The sequence below is a fragment of the Brachycentrus maculatus genome, unplaced genomic scaffold (genome assembly GCF_059751285.1).
Source record: "Brachycentrus maculatus isolate JH-2025_06_01 unplaced genomic scaffold, ASM5975128v1 h1tg000374l, whole genome shotgun sequence".
NCBI classification, from domain to species: domain Eukaryota; kingdom Metazoa; phylum Arthropoda; class Insecta; order Trichoptera; family Brachycentridae; genus Brachycentrus; species Brachycentrus maculatus.
Window position 1 is genome coordinate 193200 of NW_028281123.1, and position 17234 is coordinate 210433.

Consider the following 17234-nt stretch of genomic DNA (forward strand, 5'->3'; position numbering starts at 1 on the left):
CTACGATATGAAAGAACTATTGCTAAAGGTGTGGAAGAAACCCGCTTCGGAAAACTCCTTCAGGAACAGATCAATGACTATCATGACTATCCGTTTCGGAATTTCGATTCATTATCAGGCCAGATGTAGTCTATATTAAGTCACAACATTTTGAGTGTGTCCAAATACTTGTTCACAAATTTGGACTATCTCCAATTATAAGAGTTATTTTTTATATTATTTTTTAATGTCTGAATATAGATGAAGAAGAAAATGGAAGTCTAGGCACTTACGGGGCTTACGACCGTCATAGGCTGGTTTAAATGATCAATAAAAGTTTTTCTGCTCAATAAAAAAAACTTCTACATCTCACCAATAGATGTCTCTAGTGAAAATTCCAGTGATTCTTTTACAATGTTCCGAAATCTGATCATTTATATGGCACTTTCAAGAATTTGAGTAGTCTGGTTGTCAATCATGGGTAGAATTGTAGAACAACGACCAGCACACCAGACATAACAGAACGAGGCGATTCTAAGATAGGCAGACAGTTACCTAGGACCTATAGGAAGATGAACAAGTAGCAGAAGAAGGATTCGTCATGCTCACCTCTCTCTCAGCACCGGATCTAGGCCGACTGTCGGTTCGTCCAGTATGAGCAGTTCCGGTTCGTGTACCAGGGCAGCAGCAAACGACACCCTCCTCTGCTGGCCCCCGCTCATGTTCTTCAGCAGCCTCCCGTCCGGGGGCAGCTCCAGCAGCTCCGACAGAGTGCGCAGCCTCTCCTCAATGCGGCTGTCTGTCAGTCCGTAGATGCGTCCAAAGTAAAAGATGGCGTCCCTCACAGAGAACTCGCCAATCAACGCTACTTCCTGAAAAAACGAGGAAAAATCGCAAATTGATTAATCACAACATATTAAATGAAAGAAGAAACCCTGATTTGTGAACAAGGATTCGGACATACCTCAAATGTTTTCAATTAAATTCAAACCCTTATCCGCACCCCAATGGTGCATAGGGCACTGCATTATATTAAAATAGTGTTATCTTGATCGTTTACACACAAAGGAAAGGTGATCAGCCCTTCGCTTCAGGTACCAGTCCAGGGTAATATTGAATAAATATTAGAGTGAAAAAATCACTAATATTTATGTGACCCCCCCTGGGAATCGAACCCGAGACCTCCAGAACGGCAGCCGAGCGTGCTGACCATTACACTACGGAGGCGGACAAAATACCTCAAATGTTAGATAAACAATATTAATGTTATTTTATAATTAAAATGTAACTTCGTTGTAAAATCTCTATAGTGATTTTAAAACAATGTTACATTTTAATTATAAAATGGAAAATCATAAAGTTAGTGCTTCAAATATAAATTATATTAATATTATTTATTATATGTGTCGCCTACTTTCAAAATCCGCCAGATCTATGTAATGTCGACTTTACAAAAAATGCTAAATTCTCCGGGTTACATTAATGTTTCAAAGATTTGTCTATCTTTAGATAAAATATTATGAAATAGAGAATTTTCACATGTTTTTAGAATTTTTTTCAGTTTTAAAAAAAAACAAGAGACATAAACCGATAATGACTCATCTTAATGTTTGACCTATCCCCGCTCTCTGATTGGCCGATATGGGTCAGTTCCGTGAATATAGCAGAATTTGAGATACAACGCTATTTTTAAGTATTTTTAGCAGGGTTCTCAAGCGTATAAACATTTCAAATAATAAAACCCACAATTGGCATTCCGATAAAGTATTTATTTTAAAATCTTATAAAATTGGATCTGGCGGATTTTGAAAGTAAGCGACACACATGAGATACTGGATTATTTACCCTACGGATGAGATGTCAATATTATAGGTGTCTCAATTTGATATGAAATATAGAATATATATAAATAAATGAAATAGCAAATAAGTTTTCTTCGGTCTTTCTCTGCTTCTATTATCAAAGACATTCGCCTAATAAATTTGTTTTCATTTGATTCACGTACCCAAACCATCTCAATATACCTTTTTAATTTTATATGTATATATATATATATATATATATATATATATATATATATATATATATATATATATATATGTAAATATAAATATATATATATATATATATATATATATATATATATATATATATATATATATATATATATATATATATATATATTTATATTTACATATATATATATGTATATATATATGTATACATATATATACATATATATATATATATATGTATATATATATATATATATATATATATATATATATATATATATATATATATATATATATATATATATATATATATATATATATATATATATATATATATATATAATATATATATCAATGGATCACCATGGATCACCATTGTGAAGACTGTGTGAAATGTCTTATGAAATATTGCAAAAAACGAGTGTAATTTTGTAATTTTCGTTGAGAAACCGTTTTGTATGGGTTCGCGAATCGTGAGTTATTTAGGCGAAAGGTTTTTTGGTCATGCGAAAACATATTGTGCTTGTAGAGTAATTACAAAATCAGACAAGATTATAGTGAAAAACCTAGATTTTCTAATCACTGAAAAAAAATAATTACACAACTTGATTGTCAATAATGGGTAGAATTGGTGAATGTTACACGTGTGTAAAGTGATCACTTAAACCAGCCTATGACGGTCGTCAGCCCCGTAAATGCCCAGACTTCCATATTCTTCTTCATCTTTTATGAGATGTCAAAAAATAATATGAAAATAACTCGTGTAATTGGAGATAATCCAGATTTTGTGAACAAGTATTTGGACACACTCAAAATGTTGTAGCTATATATGGTTGGTTTAAGAAATTGCTTTTTAGCAATAAGCCCGCCAATCTTCTTTTTTTTCTGTACATGAAATTTAAATAAATAGTTTTCTTGAAGTTTTATAGAGGCTTTGAACAGTAAGAAATAAACGTCACATGAAGATGAATCTTTGACATTAGACTGTTGGACAGCTACGCGAGAGAGCGTCTTCATAACAGCTCTGTGCAGTAATCCGTTATGATGAATGAAGAGAGGTTAGCCGCACTTAGACCAACACTCGACTATTGTGGAAACTAGTTTTAAACGTTCACTTTTACAGAATCTCAGTAAGCTAACGGTAACCTACCTAAAGTAAACCCGATGCAGTTATTTCATCTGACCTTCGCGTTAACTGAACTATTTTAGTAGGTACTTTTATCTCCGTGATCTGACCATTGCGCAGATATCACATCAATACAACTTAGTTTTATCAAATCTCAAGAGATGTGCCGCTTTAAATGTTTATGTTGATTTATGTTTATGTTAATATATGTTAGAAGGCTAGAGAAGAAAATAATAAGATAAAGAAGATGGTAAATACCTGGGGCATGTATCCAATACGTTTAGCGGGAGACGTGTCACCCCCAAGGACCCTGGTCACTCCAGAGACGAGTGATCGTCTGCCGACGACGCAGGATAGAAGCGTGGTCTTCCCGCATCCAGACGAACCCAACAACCCATAACTGAAAATAAAACATAATTAATATTTGAAGACATTATTTTGAGTGAATGACATGAAAATTATCTTTAAAAATTTAAATTTAATACTTATACAACACCACTTAATAAGTTTGTCTGCCTCCGTAGTGCAATGGTCAGCTCGCTCAGCTACCATACTGGAGGTCCCGGGTTCGATTCCCAGGGGGGGTCAAATAAATATAAGTGATTTTTCACTGTAATATTTATTCAATATACACCCTGGACTGGTACCTGAAGCGGAGGGCTGATCACCTTTCTTTCATGTGTTAATGATCAAGATAACACTGCGTTTATATGATGCAGTGCCCTATGCACCATAGGGTGCGGAAAATGGTTTGAATGAAAAATGAATAAGTTTTATTTCATTACACTTGGTAGTTTTGAAAACTGACTTCATTTTTGATACTCTTAGCGCGTTGACTGTTAGCGTGTGACTACGGTGTCCGCTCTGCTTTCGATCCCATATGTCACGATGGGTCGCAGATAACTTTTGTATATTTTGATTTTGCTGCCGATCTTAATCTCTCCAAATATATATCGATATATAGGATATCTCCATATATAATTTTTCAAGCATCCTGAGATGGCTGCAGCCTTGCTTTTTTCCCCTTCATCACTTCACATCACAGATCCGTTTGACCACACATCGCTCACTCATTTCAACAACGTCATATATAAACAAACTTAATTTTTCAGGAGATCATTTTAAACGTTTTAAAATATAATGAAATATATTAAAAATAAATATCAAGCCACTTTTTGAACTTTTAACTGTGCAACAGATATTTTGAGGTTAAACCAGAAGGTTTCTCTCCATTAGAAAAATAACTAGTTTATTAAAAAAAAATTGAACAATACCTTTTCTTCAAATGCAAAAACAACACTTTCTGCCCTGAAGCGGGTAAATATTGAGTTAAAAATATGCATGTTTTGCTGGGATATAGTACATTTTCTGGGCATTCCGAAAACATGCACATCTGAAAATTGACGATTTTTGATTTATGACGTTCATGCAAGGAGTGAGAGATATGTCATGATGGGTCACACACAAGTTTTGTATATTTCGATTAGGGTTTTTCCATATATAATTTTTCAGGCATCCTGAGATGGCAGCAGCCTTGCCTTTTTCCCCATCACTTCACATCGCAGATCCGTTTGACCACACATGTCCACACCCAGATTTTGAACTTTTCCCTACTAAGACCCCATCCACAGTCACGCTACATCCCACTGAAATCGGAGTGAACACCATGCTCTTAGTCTTTGTGGATGCTATAGTCATGTTGCATTTTTGACTAGGAAGATGGAATGCGTGCAAGAGTAGTTGTAGGTCCCCCTCAGTCTCAGCGAATTCTACAGCATCATCCGCATAGCAAACAATATATACAGTTTCCTCTCTCAGTATGTATCCTTTATGTAATATTTATTTATTTAATATCAGACACTATATAGTAATATTGACACATAGTATAATAATATTGACATCTCATCCGTAGAGTGAATAATCCATAAGTATTTATTTAGCTTAATCCGTTTCGCAAATCCGGGTTTCTCCACTCGGCTATTACATTTTCCTAAGTGGAAAATCCCAAAATGCTGTGAATAAAATAACTCTCTCCTTATCATTCATCGTTCACATTGTGTAATACCACTTTGATAAACACTAATTCGTGACTACCGGTTTCGGAATAATCATTCCATCATCAGGTCATTAAAATCAAATTATTACGATCCGACATTTATAAAAAACCAAAATTTTGAAAAAGTATTTATTTTTGTTTAAATGTCTGACCGTAACAATTTAATTTTAATGACCTGATGATGGAATGATTATTCCAAAACCGGTATACACGAATTTGTGTTAATTAAGTGGTATTACATAAAGTGAACGATGAATGATAAGGAGAGATTTATATTTATATTGTATATTAATAAAAATGGAAGTAGAAAATTAAAGAAATCAAACGTCAAACCTATCCATAAAAAATGGAGTATTATATTGCTACATCAAATAGTTAACACTGCTTTTAATATACAAAAAAGTATTTTATGGCACTTTTTTTTTAAAATTTAAAAATAAAAATATTTTTGGTACTTTTTTATGATTTTGTAAAATAATGGAATGTACAAATGGAAATACTTTGTTTAAATGTTTCTTTGCCCTGACTCTGTAGGTACTTATATTATATACGTTTTTCTATCACTATCATCATTGGGTAGACCTAGGTGTACACGGGTAAACTGCGAATTCAATTTTATAGATGTCACTTTTCGAAATTTACCCAACCGCATTGGGTAAAGTTAAGTTTACCCGGATAATCCTAGGTTTACTTTGTATTCTAGCATTACCCGTAATATATACATTTAAACACAGAAAGGTTTTTAAGTATTCCTCGTTATTAGCTCGACTGCTAATTAAAAATCTTAGTAATATATAATTAAACTCAAATTGTGACGTATTCACTAGATGTTATGTCAACTTACCACAAAATTTCGAAATATTTTATAAGTAGTAACTGCTAATTACATAGTGTGTCAAGGTAGATACTTGTGTCTCAGTTTAAACTTATCAACTAACTCAAAGTTTCTTTTATACAATCTAATAGCTGTACCCAAGCACGCGTTGCTGTGGCTTAACTGGTTCAATGGCAAAGAAAAATAATAGATAGCACACAATTCTAATATGTTTTAAATTTTAAACCGAGATTTTTCGGTGGAACTCCATTTTATAGAATATAATTACGACTATGTAGTTTTTTACACATGAATTTAATTTGACGTTTCGTCGTAACAAACATCATCAGACTGATCTGGTGATGTCGGCTACGACGAAGCCCGGTCGCTGGTCAAATAAAAATCAATCGAAAAAAAATACGGTTACGAAAAAAAATTGTATTAAAAAGTTGTTATTTTAATCTATGCTTTTTAATTTATGTTTTTGTTGCTTGTGACGTAATGAAAATATTATAAATCTATTAAAGAACAATGCAATCGATAACATTGAAAATGTCAAGTAACTGCAGCTGCCATGAACCGTGCTGTCCGCCATGAGCAATGTTGAATATTGCGCGAGTTCATGTTTATTCTGTAAAAGTACTTTAATAATGTAATATATTTAATAAAAATATATATATATTTTTTAAAACCCTTATCCGCACCCCAATGGTGCATAGGGCACTGCGTCATATAAACGCAGTGTTATCTTGATCGTTTACACATGAAGAAAAGGTGATCAGCCCTCCGCTTCAGGTACCAGTCCAGGGTAATATTGAATAAATATGACAGTGGAAAAATCACTTATATTTATTTTACCCCCCTTGGGAATCGAACCCGGGACCTCCAGAACGGTAGCCGAGCGTGCTGACCATTACACTACGGAGGCGGACAAAAATATATTAGTCCGATATAAAATAGGAATAGGTATAAAAGTGTTCCAATATTCTTGGATTCCTTTCATATGCTAGTTCTTATTCGATTTAATTTTCGATTAGATTTTGAACTATGGCTTATTGATAGTGGCGCCATCAGTTGAGAAATTTGCGAAGCATCCTTTGCGTTGTTCTTCGATTACCATGAGTCAACTAAGTACAGAATTGCATGTATTCTTGCCTATTGTGTCTTCCTTCGGTAAGTCGTTGATGGATAAACATTGTCTAATGCTTTATTGTGACATTTATGGGACATTGTCTTATCTTACCATGCAAATTCAATGTCATGGAAATTATGGCGTTCCAACAAAGGTCATGGCAATTCTATAAGTTTCAAAATGATGATTTATTACTAAGTGAAGACTTTAACATCGTTTAATTATTTTTTCCTTATTGATAATGTGAAATGCGAATGCTTAGATGGTCAGCTAGAGTGTTTCTTAGAGTCCAAATAAAGAGTTCACGCATTCGGGGAAGCCTGTCTGTAACAGACATCAATAGTAAGGTAGAGGAAAGGCAACTGGAGATGCTATGGGTAGGATGGACGCAGAAAACCTGATCATATTGTAAACCAGACAATCGCCATGGATCTTCCTCGAAAGACGTCTAGAAGAAGACCAAGAAATTCATGGATACTACAGAAAGATAACACGATTCTAAGGCATGACCTAGGTGACGTTGTACAATATATAATAGAAGGACCTACAACCTGAGGACGAAGAGATCTGACCCAAACAGCTACAAACAAAGACGATAAGTTGGGATGGAGCCAGGAAGAAGAACATAGCGTGGACTTTTATCACACTTTCACCACATTCAATATTTATTATTATTATATTATATATTAAAAAAACACGTTAAATTAAAATATACAGATACCGCTTATACTCGTGAACTTGGTAGATTTAATGACAGGTTTTAAGCCCTATAAATACCCATACTTCTAACATTTTGAGTGTGTCCAAATACTTGTTCACAAAATCTGGATTATCTCCAATTACAGGAGTTATTTTTAGAAATTTTCTGGCGTTTCTCATGTGTGTGATTATAATCCAGGATTCGGACCTCACATACTAATAAAAGAGTTTCTGCTCAATAAAGCTTCTTTTCATCTCACCAATAGATGTGTCTAGTGAAGTTCTAGTGATTCAATAACAATGTTTCAAAATTGGTTCATATATAAAGAGCTCTCAAGAATTTGAATAGTGTGGTTGTCAATAATGGGTAGAATTGGTAAACCAGCCATTAACGGTCGTCAGCCCCGTAAATGCCCAGACTTCCATATTCTTCTTCATCTTTGATGAGATGTCAAAAAATAATATGACCCAAACTTCCATTTTCTTTTTCATCTATGCTAAGATATTAATATAAGAAACATTTATTCAATTATTGAAGCGGCCTTGAGGTAGTATTTTACGAAAATAGCATTATTTGATTATTTTTATTTTTATTTTTATAATGGCGTGAGAATTTCGACTATAATGTGGCGTTCATATGACCTAAATCGAAAATAAATACTGAAAATAGAATAATTTTGATGACGGCATTAATAACACATGAATGTGGTACTCTGCTTGACTGAACACAAGGTTGTGGGGTCGATATCTGTCAGTATTACCTTAAAATTAAACACGCGAGATAGGCTAAATCAGTTTTTTATTAAACATTGTATGATAGATGTTCGAATGGTGATGTAAAGAAAAAATGCGAAGCTAAGATAAGCATTTTAGACATAATTAAGAAAGGTGTTGTTGAGTAATATATCAAAAATTAAACACGGTGATTGGATTGAATTGTACTTTATTTACATATATATGATAATATGTGACGCGTTTCATCTTTTTAAGTCTTAAAAAGATGAAACGTGCTACATTTTATCATATACATATATGTAAATTAAAGTAGAATTCCATCCAATAACCGTGTTCAGTTTTGGTTCTACCGATTGTCTCCAGATACAATAAATAAGGTGTGTATGAATGTATGTAGAAGAGACAAAAATTGTGTGCAAAAACAAATGGATGTGGTGTTCTATTCTCTCCCTCTCTACCCCTGCTGGAAAGCAGCCTGATGGTTAATTAGTTAGTTTTTCTTTATATGTATATATATATATATATATATATATATATATATATATATATATATATATATATATATATATATATATATATATATATATATATATATATATATATATATATATATATATATATATATATATATATATATATATATATATATATATATATATATATATATATATATATATATATATATATATATATATATATATATATATATATATATATATATATATATGTAATAAAATAACTAGGTACCTACCTATACATTTTATTAAGTACTTACAAAAAGTACCTACATAAAACAGTTCTACCACCAGATGCCGCATGCGTCGCTCAGAATTAAACAAAAGACTTCCGATAATATTATTAACTGTCAGAATCAGATAGATAGATAGATATAAAAATTATTATAAAGATAAATTAAGAATAAACTTTAATTACAAAGCAACACATTGTTTATTTTATTATTATACACCCACTTTACATATTATTTACACTTAATTTTCAAAAGGAAAATATTACCACGTTATAAAACGACAATTTTGTTAATTGGAAATGGATGATGAAACATTAGATGTATTAAAACAATTACTACAATATGTTCGGAGTGAGAGAGAAAAATTAGAAGATGATCAAAGAAAACGATTAGAAGATAATCAAAGAAGACGTGGAAATCTAAGAACTAGTGATAAAATTAAAGATAAAAGTCCATGTAAGATTTGTGAAAATTTAAATAAGGGAACTCGATATCACTCTGAAGCAACGTGTTGGTTTAAAACAAAGGAGGATGATAAGATTAATAATAAAAATAATGTGGAAAAAATTTCTACAAAATATAAAATAAAATATACTCCAGAAAAGAAGAATTTCGAAGCAGATTGTATGAGCAGGAATCCAGTATTAGAATCGAAGGAAAATGCAAATGAACAATTAAAAGTTGTAAATTTGGTTAAATTAGAAGATATTTTAAAAGATCAGAATAAAAATGAAGACATTCAAATAACACAGAAACAGTGCTTGAAAAATGAAAATAAAAATAAAGTAGAAAAAACTTCTACGAAAGATAAAATAAAATATACTCCAGGAAAGAAGAATTTAGAAGTAGATTGTCTAAGCAGGAATCCAGTATTAAAATCGAATGAAAATGCAGATGAACAATTAAAAGTTGTAAATTTGGTTAAATTAGAAGATATTTTAAAAGATCAGAATAAAAATGAAGACATACAAATAACACAGAAACAGTGCTTGAAAAATGAAAATAAAAATAAAGTAGAAAAAACTTCAACGAAAGATGAAATAAAATATACTCCAGGAAAGAAAAATTTAGAAGTAGATTGTCTAAGCCGGAATCCAGTTTTAGAATCGAATAAAAATGCAGATGAACAATTAAAAGTTGTACATTTGGTTATATTAGAAGATACTTTAAGAGATCTGAATAAAAATAAAGGAATTCAAAAGAAAAAAACAAATGGATTGAGAAAAACTGTGTCTACTTTAAAAGGGTCAAGAAGAAAAAAAAAATACAATAAAAAAGAAAAAAAAAGAACGAAAAAAAAAGGAAAAAAAAGGAAGAAAGAAAAAAAACAAGAAAGAAAAAAAAGAAGGAAAAAAGAAAGAAAGAAAAAAAAAAAAAAACTTTATCATATCACTAAACTTATACAAGAAGATGATCCGGAGGACGAGTGAAAATTTTACTATGAATTTTCATCCCCAAGGGGGGAGATGTAATAAAATAACTAGGTACCTACCTATACATTTTATTAAGTACTTACAAAAAGTACCTACATAAAACAGTTCTACCACCAGATGCCGCATGCGTCGCTCAGAATTAAACAAAAGACTTCCGATAATATTATTAACTGTCAGAATCAGATAGATAGATAGATAGATAGATATAAAAATTATTATAAAGATAAATTAAGAATAAACTTTAATTACAAAGCAACACATTGTTTATTTTATTATTATACACCCACTTTACATATTATTTACACTTAATTTTCAAAAGGAAAATATTACCACGTTATATATATATATATATATATATATATATATATATATATATATATATATATATATATATATATATATATATATATATATATATATATATATATATATATATACACATATATACATATATTTATTCGCATTTATATGTATATTTGTGAAAATAAACATATAAATGTGAATAGGATCCCACATACTCTTCATATAAAAATAACGATGTCATATTGAATCTAATCAATTTTTTTTAAAGTGAAAAAATAAATATTATAATTTTAAATTCATAATATTGTAGTATCCATGGTAATCATAACCACATATGAAATTGTCATGAATATGTCTGTAATTTAAATACTAAATAATAATTATGCATGTTTTAAGAAGTCCATGCATTACCGATGATGTTGATATATCGTAAGTTGAATGATTTCAGCGATCGTTATGGAGGCAAAGTACATATCTTATAGGCGCACACATGGTAAAAAGATGACAGTTATTAATAATTCAAAATAATTACCTGAAATTTATACTTAAAGGAGACGTACGGGTGTATCATAAAAAATACATATTTAAAAAAAATGTGTTGGATATCCAAGACAAAAAAATGCAAAATATAATGTATGCAAATAAGAATGCAACAATTTCCCCTAATTATTCTACGATTCAGCACGTTTACATAGCTACATTGGATGGAAAATACCACAGGAATAGGCTGGTTTTGTGCAAGGAAGAGGAACAAGACAGCAGATTCTCTGTTTCCGCCAAGTGATTAAAAAAAGTCGAGAATTCCTGACGCCAACAGTTTTATGTTTTATCGATTACAATAAAGCATTTAATTGCGTGAAGTGGGAACATCTATGGAAAGTACCCATGGAAATGGGAGTCCCATCCCATTTGATAAAACTAATCCATGGACTTTACGCCCAAAGTAAGGCAAACATTAGAACCAATGATAGAAACACTGTAAGTTTCCCCACTGAGAAAGGTGTAAGACAGGGATGCATACTCTCCCCTGACCTGTTTAACATCTATGGGGAATACATAATGCGCATGGTTCTCTACGAATGACATGGAGGAGTGTCCATTGGTGGCGTAAAGCTGTCCAATATATGATATGCAGATGACACAACACTTTTGACCAAAGACCCAAAAGAGATGGTAGATCTCCTTAAGTGAGTAGAGATTGAGAGCAAGGCACTGGACCTGGAGATCAACCAGAGCAACACCAAGATCATGATCATAGATCGATCTAAGAAGTCTGGTGATCTCGGAAACTCACTTTGGACACGTTGCACGTATTAATGAGGATAGCTTGGTTGTGATCGGTAGCCTGAAGGAGAAGAGAGGTGAGGAAGATCCCCACGCGATGGACCGATCAAGTTAAGGCAGCAGCAGGCACCTCGGTGGTTGGAGTGCTACGTACAGCGCAGTCAAGGGATAACTGGAGAAGAGTCATTGCTTTGACAGGGGTCATGACCCTCAGTAATGAAGAATAGGACAGAGAAGAGAAACCATTATAGATAACCATGATTGCATGATTGTTAACTATGCAATCATGGTTAGCATCAATGTTAAATGTGTTGAAAGTAAACACTTAGCTACAGAGCAGCCGTGTACTTAGCTTCGAGAATAGGTGTCTGCGAAGAATTTTAGGCGTGCGGTGGTTTGACTTTGTAAGTATCTTGGTCACAACTGTCGTTAAGAAAAGGCGATTCAGTTGGCTTGGCCATGTACTCCGCATGCCTCCCGAGAGCCGCCATCAAGCTTGGCTCTTTTACAAAGCATCAGGTTCACGCCACCGAGGACGACTACTGCTGACAATTCGCATCACTTAACCAAGCCTAAGACGGTCGTAAGCCTGTAAATGCTTCCATATTGTCCTTTATCTGTGTTAATCTCCCCTTCCCGGTATTGTGTACCTAGTACACATTGCTTCTAATAACCATAATATCTCTATAAATATAATAAATACTTTAATATAAGATTTTAGGTATTCCTCCATAACATATTTATAACACAGGGAAGTCACAATAGACCTGACATGGTCGCGGTGACATAAGGGATGCAAGATCCCTTGACCCCCAAGGAGAAAAAAAACATATTTACGGATCGATTTAAAAAAAAACACCAATAATTATCAGAATTTATCGGGTACATCGGAGTTATTATATATGTAAACAGCGCGTAAAGAGTGCGCGGGAACTGCGACACTATATTCGCATCTCATTCTTGCATACATGCACTGTGTAAGCGTGAGGAGCTCAAAAAGCTCAATGTTCTCTAGCTAGCGGTCAGTAGCTCTTGAGCTCCCGACAAGAGCGGCTATGCTTGTTTCGTGAGCGTTGTCAGATGGTTTTTTTTAATGTATTCAGCAAATAAATATAAATTATTATAATGTTTTACGTTATTTATAATTAATTAAGGGGATTAGCTATGAAAGTACGCAGACCTCCAGGCAGACCTCCAAAAAGGTGGAAAAACAGCTGGCAGTCAACATCCCAAGAGCTACAAGCGGAGGTACAAATAGATCCTTAGGATCTAGAAAAAGAAGAAAGAAGAGGCTTTGAAAGTCCGTATTTTTCCAATTTTTTCCAAATCTCTAATTTTTTATTGTGTAGTGACTACCCAACACCGGGACGCGCGTTTTATTTTAGCACCGGAAAGGAAAAGTTAAGACGTCAAAAATGTTATGTTATGTTTGGGTATGTTGTACTCGTAACATGGTTGAGAGAGATAGGAAGTTGCCAAAGATCGCAAGGAGAGCCACTTGTCTCTGAAACTGAGCGTTATATGTAAATAGGAAGTTGAGGAAGTACTCGAGTAATTCTCAAACTGATAAATGAAATCCGAGAATAGTTTCCGGGGTCGATTTGCCCATGAATTATTGGCATCAACTGATTTACCTTCGTTAATTGGTGTACGTATTTAAAACCAGTAAGACAAGTACTTCAAAAAAATGTATGTTATTTCGAGAAATTAAAAGACTTTGTGTTTTGATCCACATAACACAAAGTCTTTTTATTTCTCGAAATAATATATCAATATGATCCAAAAATGTAATGCTTTCAATATTCAAAAAATATATGTAGGTACTTGAATCTAAAGAAAAGTTCATCTTCAAGATCAACCACCCTCATTAATTCCTCTTCTTTCCTTCTCCTTCCTGCAAAATATTTTTTTTATACCATCCCCTTTTTTTAAATCTCTGAATGTTTTTTGATAGTTATTATAACGTAAATGTGGAATTGTTTAATTGGCTTTATTTTTATTAATGTAACTATTTTTGTTTAATAATAATAAAACCCTTATCCGTACCCCAATGGTGCATAGGGCACTGCTTCATATAAACACAGTGTTATCTTGATCGTTTACACACGAAGGAAAGGTGATCAGCTTTCGCTTCAGGTACCAGTCCAGGGTAATATTGAATAAATATTACAGTGAAAAAATCACTTATATTTATTTGACCCCCCTGGAAATCGAACCCGGGACCTCCAGAACGGTAGCCGAGACACACTACACTACAGAGGCGGACGAGAATTTTTGTTTATGTAATGTAATGTTTATTGTTGTTAATGTAACTATTGCTAATTTTATATTTTTTTTATATGTAAAGCTATACAATTCCCGAACAAATAAAATAAATAAATAAAAAAGATAAAAATTGAACTTTCTAAATAGCTTAACACGGGCAGTAATCCAACTCTCCACCCAAGTATCCACCCTTCTTTCTGAACCTAATTCTAGAATTGCGGTTATAATTTATAAAATGATAAAGTTAAACGCATTTAAACTATGAAATTTTGTAAAAATCGTTATTATTATTTTCTATTATTTTTTGTTTGTAAATAAAAATAATACTTGACACTGGCAGAAACATCCTTTCACTGGGTGACTGCCAAATAAATAATAATAAAAAATAATAAAACTTTTATAAAATCCTTGAAAATTGTCATGTCAGGAATGATCGGCGGGTATGTAAGAAGAGATGCATGAATGTGGAAGAGGTGAAGAAATGAATGCTATAATTTGAACAGTAAAACTGTACAATAACTGTAAGATACAATGAAGAAAGGTGTGTAAAGTGGTTTGGACGCATGGAACGAATGAGTGAGGAAAAATGGTAAAAGAAACTATGAGAGGAATGTATGTAGTTGAAAATAGGAGCAGAGGAAGAAGATAAAAAGAAAAGGAAGTTTCCTGAAAGAAAACTTGACATAATCAAGTAGGTTAAATACTTACGATAGGTACCGTTAAAGAAATTTTTGAGAAGAATGAGTTGGTAATAGAAGCAGGTGAAGATTGAGGAAAACTTAGCGTATTCAAATACTTGAGCCTATTCAGGTCAGGAGTTGGAATAATCGGCGGGTATGTATGAGGAGATGCATGAATGTGAAAGAGGCGAAGAAATTAATGCAAACACGTGGTGCAGCGTTCTACTCTCTATGCCTACTCCTGCAGGGAGCTGCGTGACGGTTAGTTATTAAATTTGTTTGAATACTCACATGTGTCCTTTCTGCACAGTCATGTTCAAATAATTCAGGACGATTTTTTTCTTGGGGTCGCTCTTTTTCCCGTAGTACTTGTAGGCTTGCCTCACGATCACCGCCGCTTCTTCGTTCGACGCCATCGTTCTCTATATGCTATTCCACACTCACAACACAACAATGGATTTGTCTATTTTTGTTTCGAAACGATCGCGGCGAAAAGCGGAAAAGCGTAATTTGAAAATAATCACTCCAAATTTCGCGTTCAGTGCAATTTTAGATTTTACCGTTATTACTTTTACTGTATTGTTTATATGTACTAGTACTCTATATTATGGTGGTAAAAATTGTCATTACTAGAATTACTAGAATATAAAAATTGTACTTGATTCGACCACAGATGTTAAATTCGACTCATTTTGAACAGGATCAGCCTATTGGATCTGAAACAAATCAGAAAAATATCATATAATTTATATTTAAACCACTAACTTTGTGATTTTCCATTTTAAAATTAAAATGTAACTTTGTTTTAAAATCACTATAAATATTTTATTTTAACTTAATTATAATGTCTACCGGCTTCGAAGCTAACCCCTTCTTTATCAAGACTGATTGATGAATGATGATGAATCAGTCTTGATAAAGAAGCGGTTAGCTTCGAAACCGGTAGACATTATAATTAAGTTAAAATAAAATATTAAATGTGATTTTAAAACCAAGTTACATTTTAATTAGTAAAATGTCATTAGATAAAAAAATATATTTATTTCTTTAGTAAGCCTATTTTATAATACATTTCATACAAACTATTTTTTTACACTTATTTTACATCACATATTTATTTAATGTCCGCCTCCGTAGTGTAATGGTCAGCATGCTCAGCTACCGTTCTGGAGGTCCCGGGTTCGATTCCCAAGGGGGGTAAAATAAATCTAAGTGATTTTTTCACTGTCATATTTATTCAATATTACCCTGGACTGGTACCTGAAGCGGAGGGCTGATCACCTTTCCTTCATGTGTAAACCATCAAGATAACACTGCGTTTATATGACGCAGTGCCCTATGCACCATTGGGGTGCGGATAAGGGTTTTATTATTAGCATTATTATATTTATTTAGGTTATTTTGTCTGCCTTCGTGGTGTGATGGTTAGCATATTAAAGAACTGTGATGGAGGTCCTGGGTTCAAAACTTAAATAGGTACCAAATGGCATTCAATAAAATGAGAGTGCTTTTCTGCAATGATTTTTCTGTTTAGTGGAAAATATGATATACGTCAAGTGGTTGTTGCCTATTCGTATACTGTAGCTGTCTAGTTTACAGTTGTCAAATATTATGAATGTACAACGTCATTTGCAAATATCGCTCACTCCTTTCAACAACGTGATAAATAAAAAAAACTCGATTTTTCAGGAGATTGTTTTTAAAGTTTAAAAATATAATACAATGTATTAAAAATATATATCAAGCCACTTATTGAACTTTTTACTGTGCAACAGATCTTTTAAGGTAAAACCTGAAGGTTATTTTTCTCCATTTGAAAAATATTAAGTTTATTTAAAGAAATAATTAAACAATACATTTTCTTCAAAAAGCAAAAACAACACTTACTCCCCTGTGGCGGGTAAAGATTAATTTTTAATTAATGTATTACTTAGCAAATACCACGTTTTCTAAAAATCTACTGTG

General features: G+C 32.6%; 1 protein-coding gene across 1 annotated transcript in view; it reads right to left on the minus strand.

The window, feature by feature from the left end:
• LOC148303274 (ABC transporter G family member 23) overlaps nucleotides 1-17234 on the minus strand; it is a 67199-nt gene that overhangs the window by 34864 nt on the left and 15101 nt on the right. The window contains exons 2-4 of the mRNA XM_088270186.1: nucleotides 15561-15985; nucleotides 3379-3520; nucleotides 589-851 (exon numbers count right to left, since the gene is read on the minus strand). Coding sequence (XP_088126312.1) covers nucleotides 589-851; nucleotides 3379-3520; nucleotides 15561-15685 — 530 coding nt within the window. The 5' untranslated portion in view covers nucleotides 15686-15985. The remainder of the gene's footprint in view (nucleotides 1-588; nucleotides 852-3378; nucleotides 3521-15560; nucleotides 15986-17234) is intronic.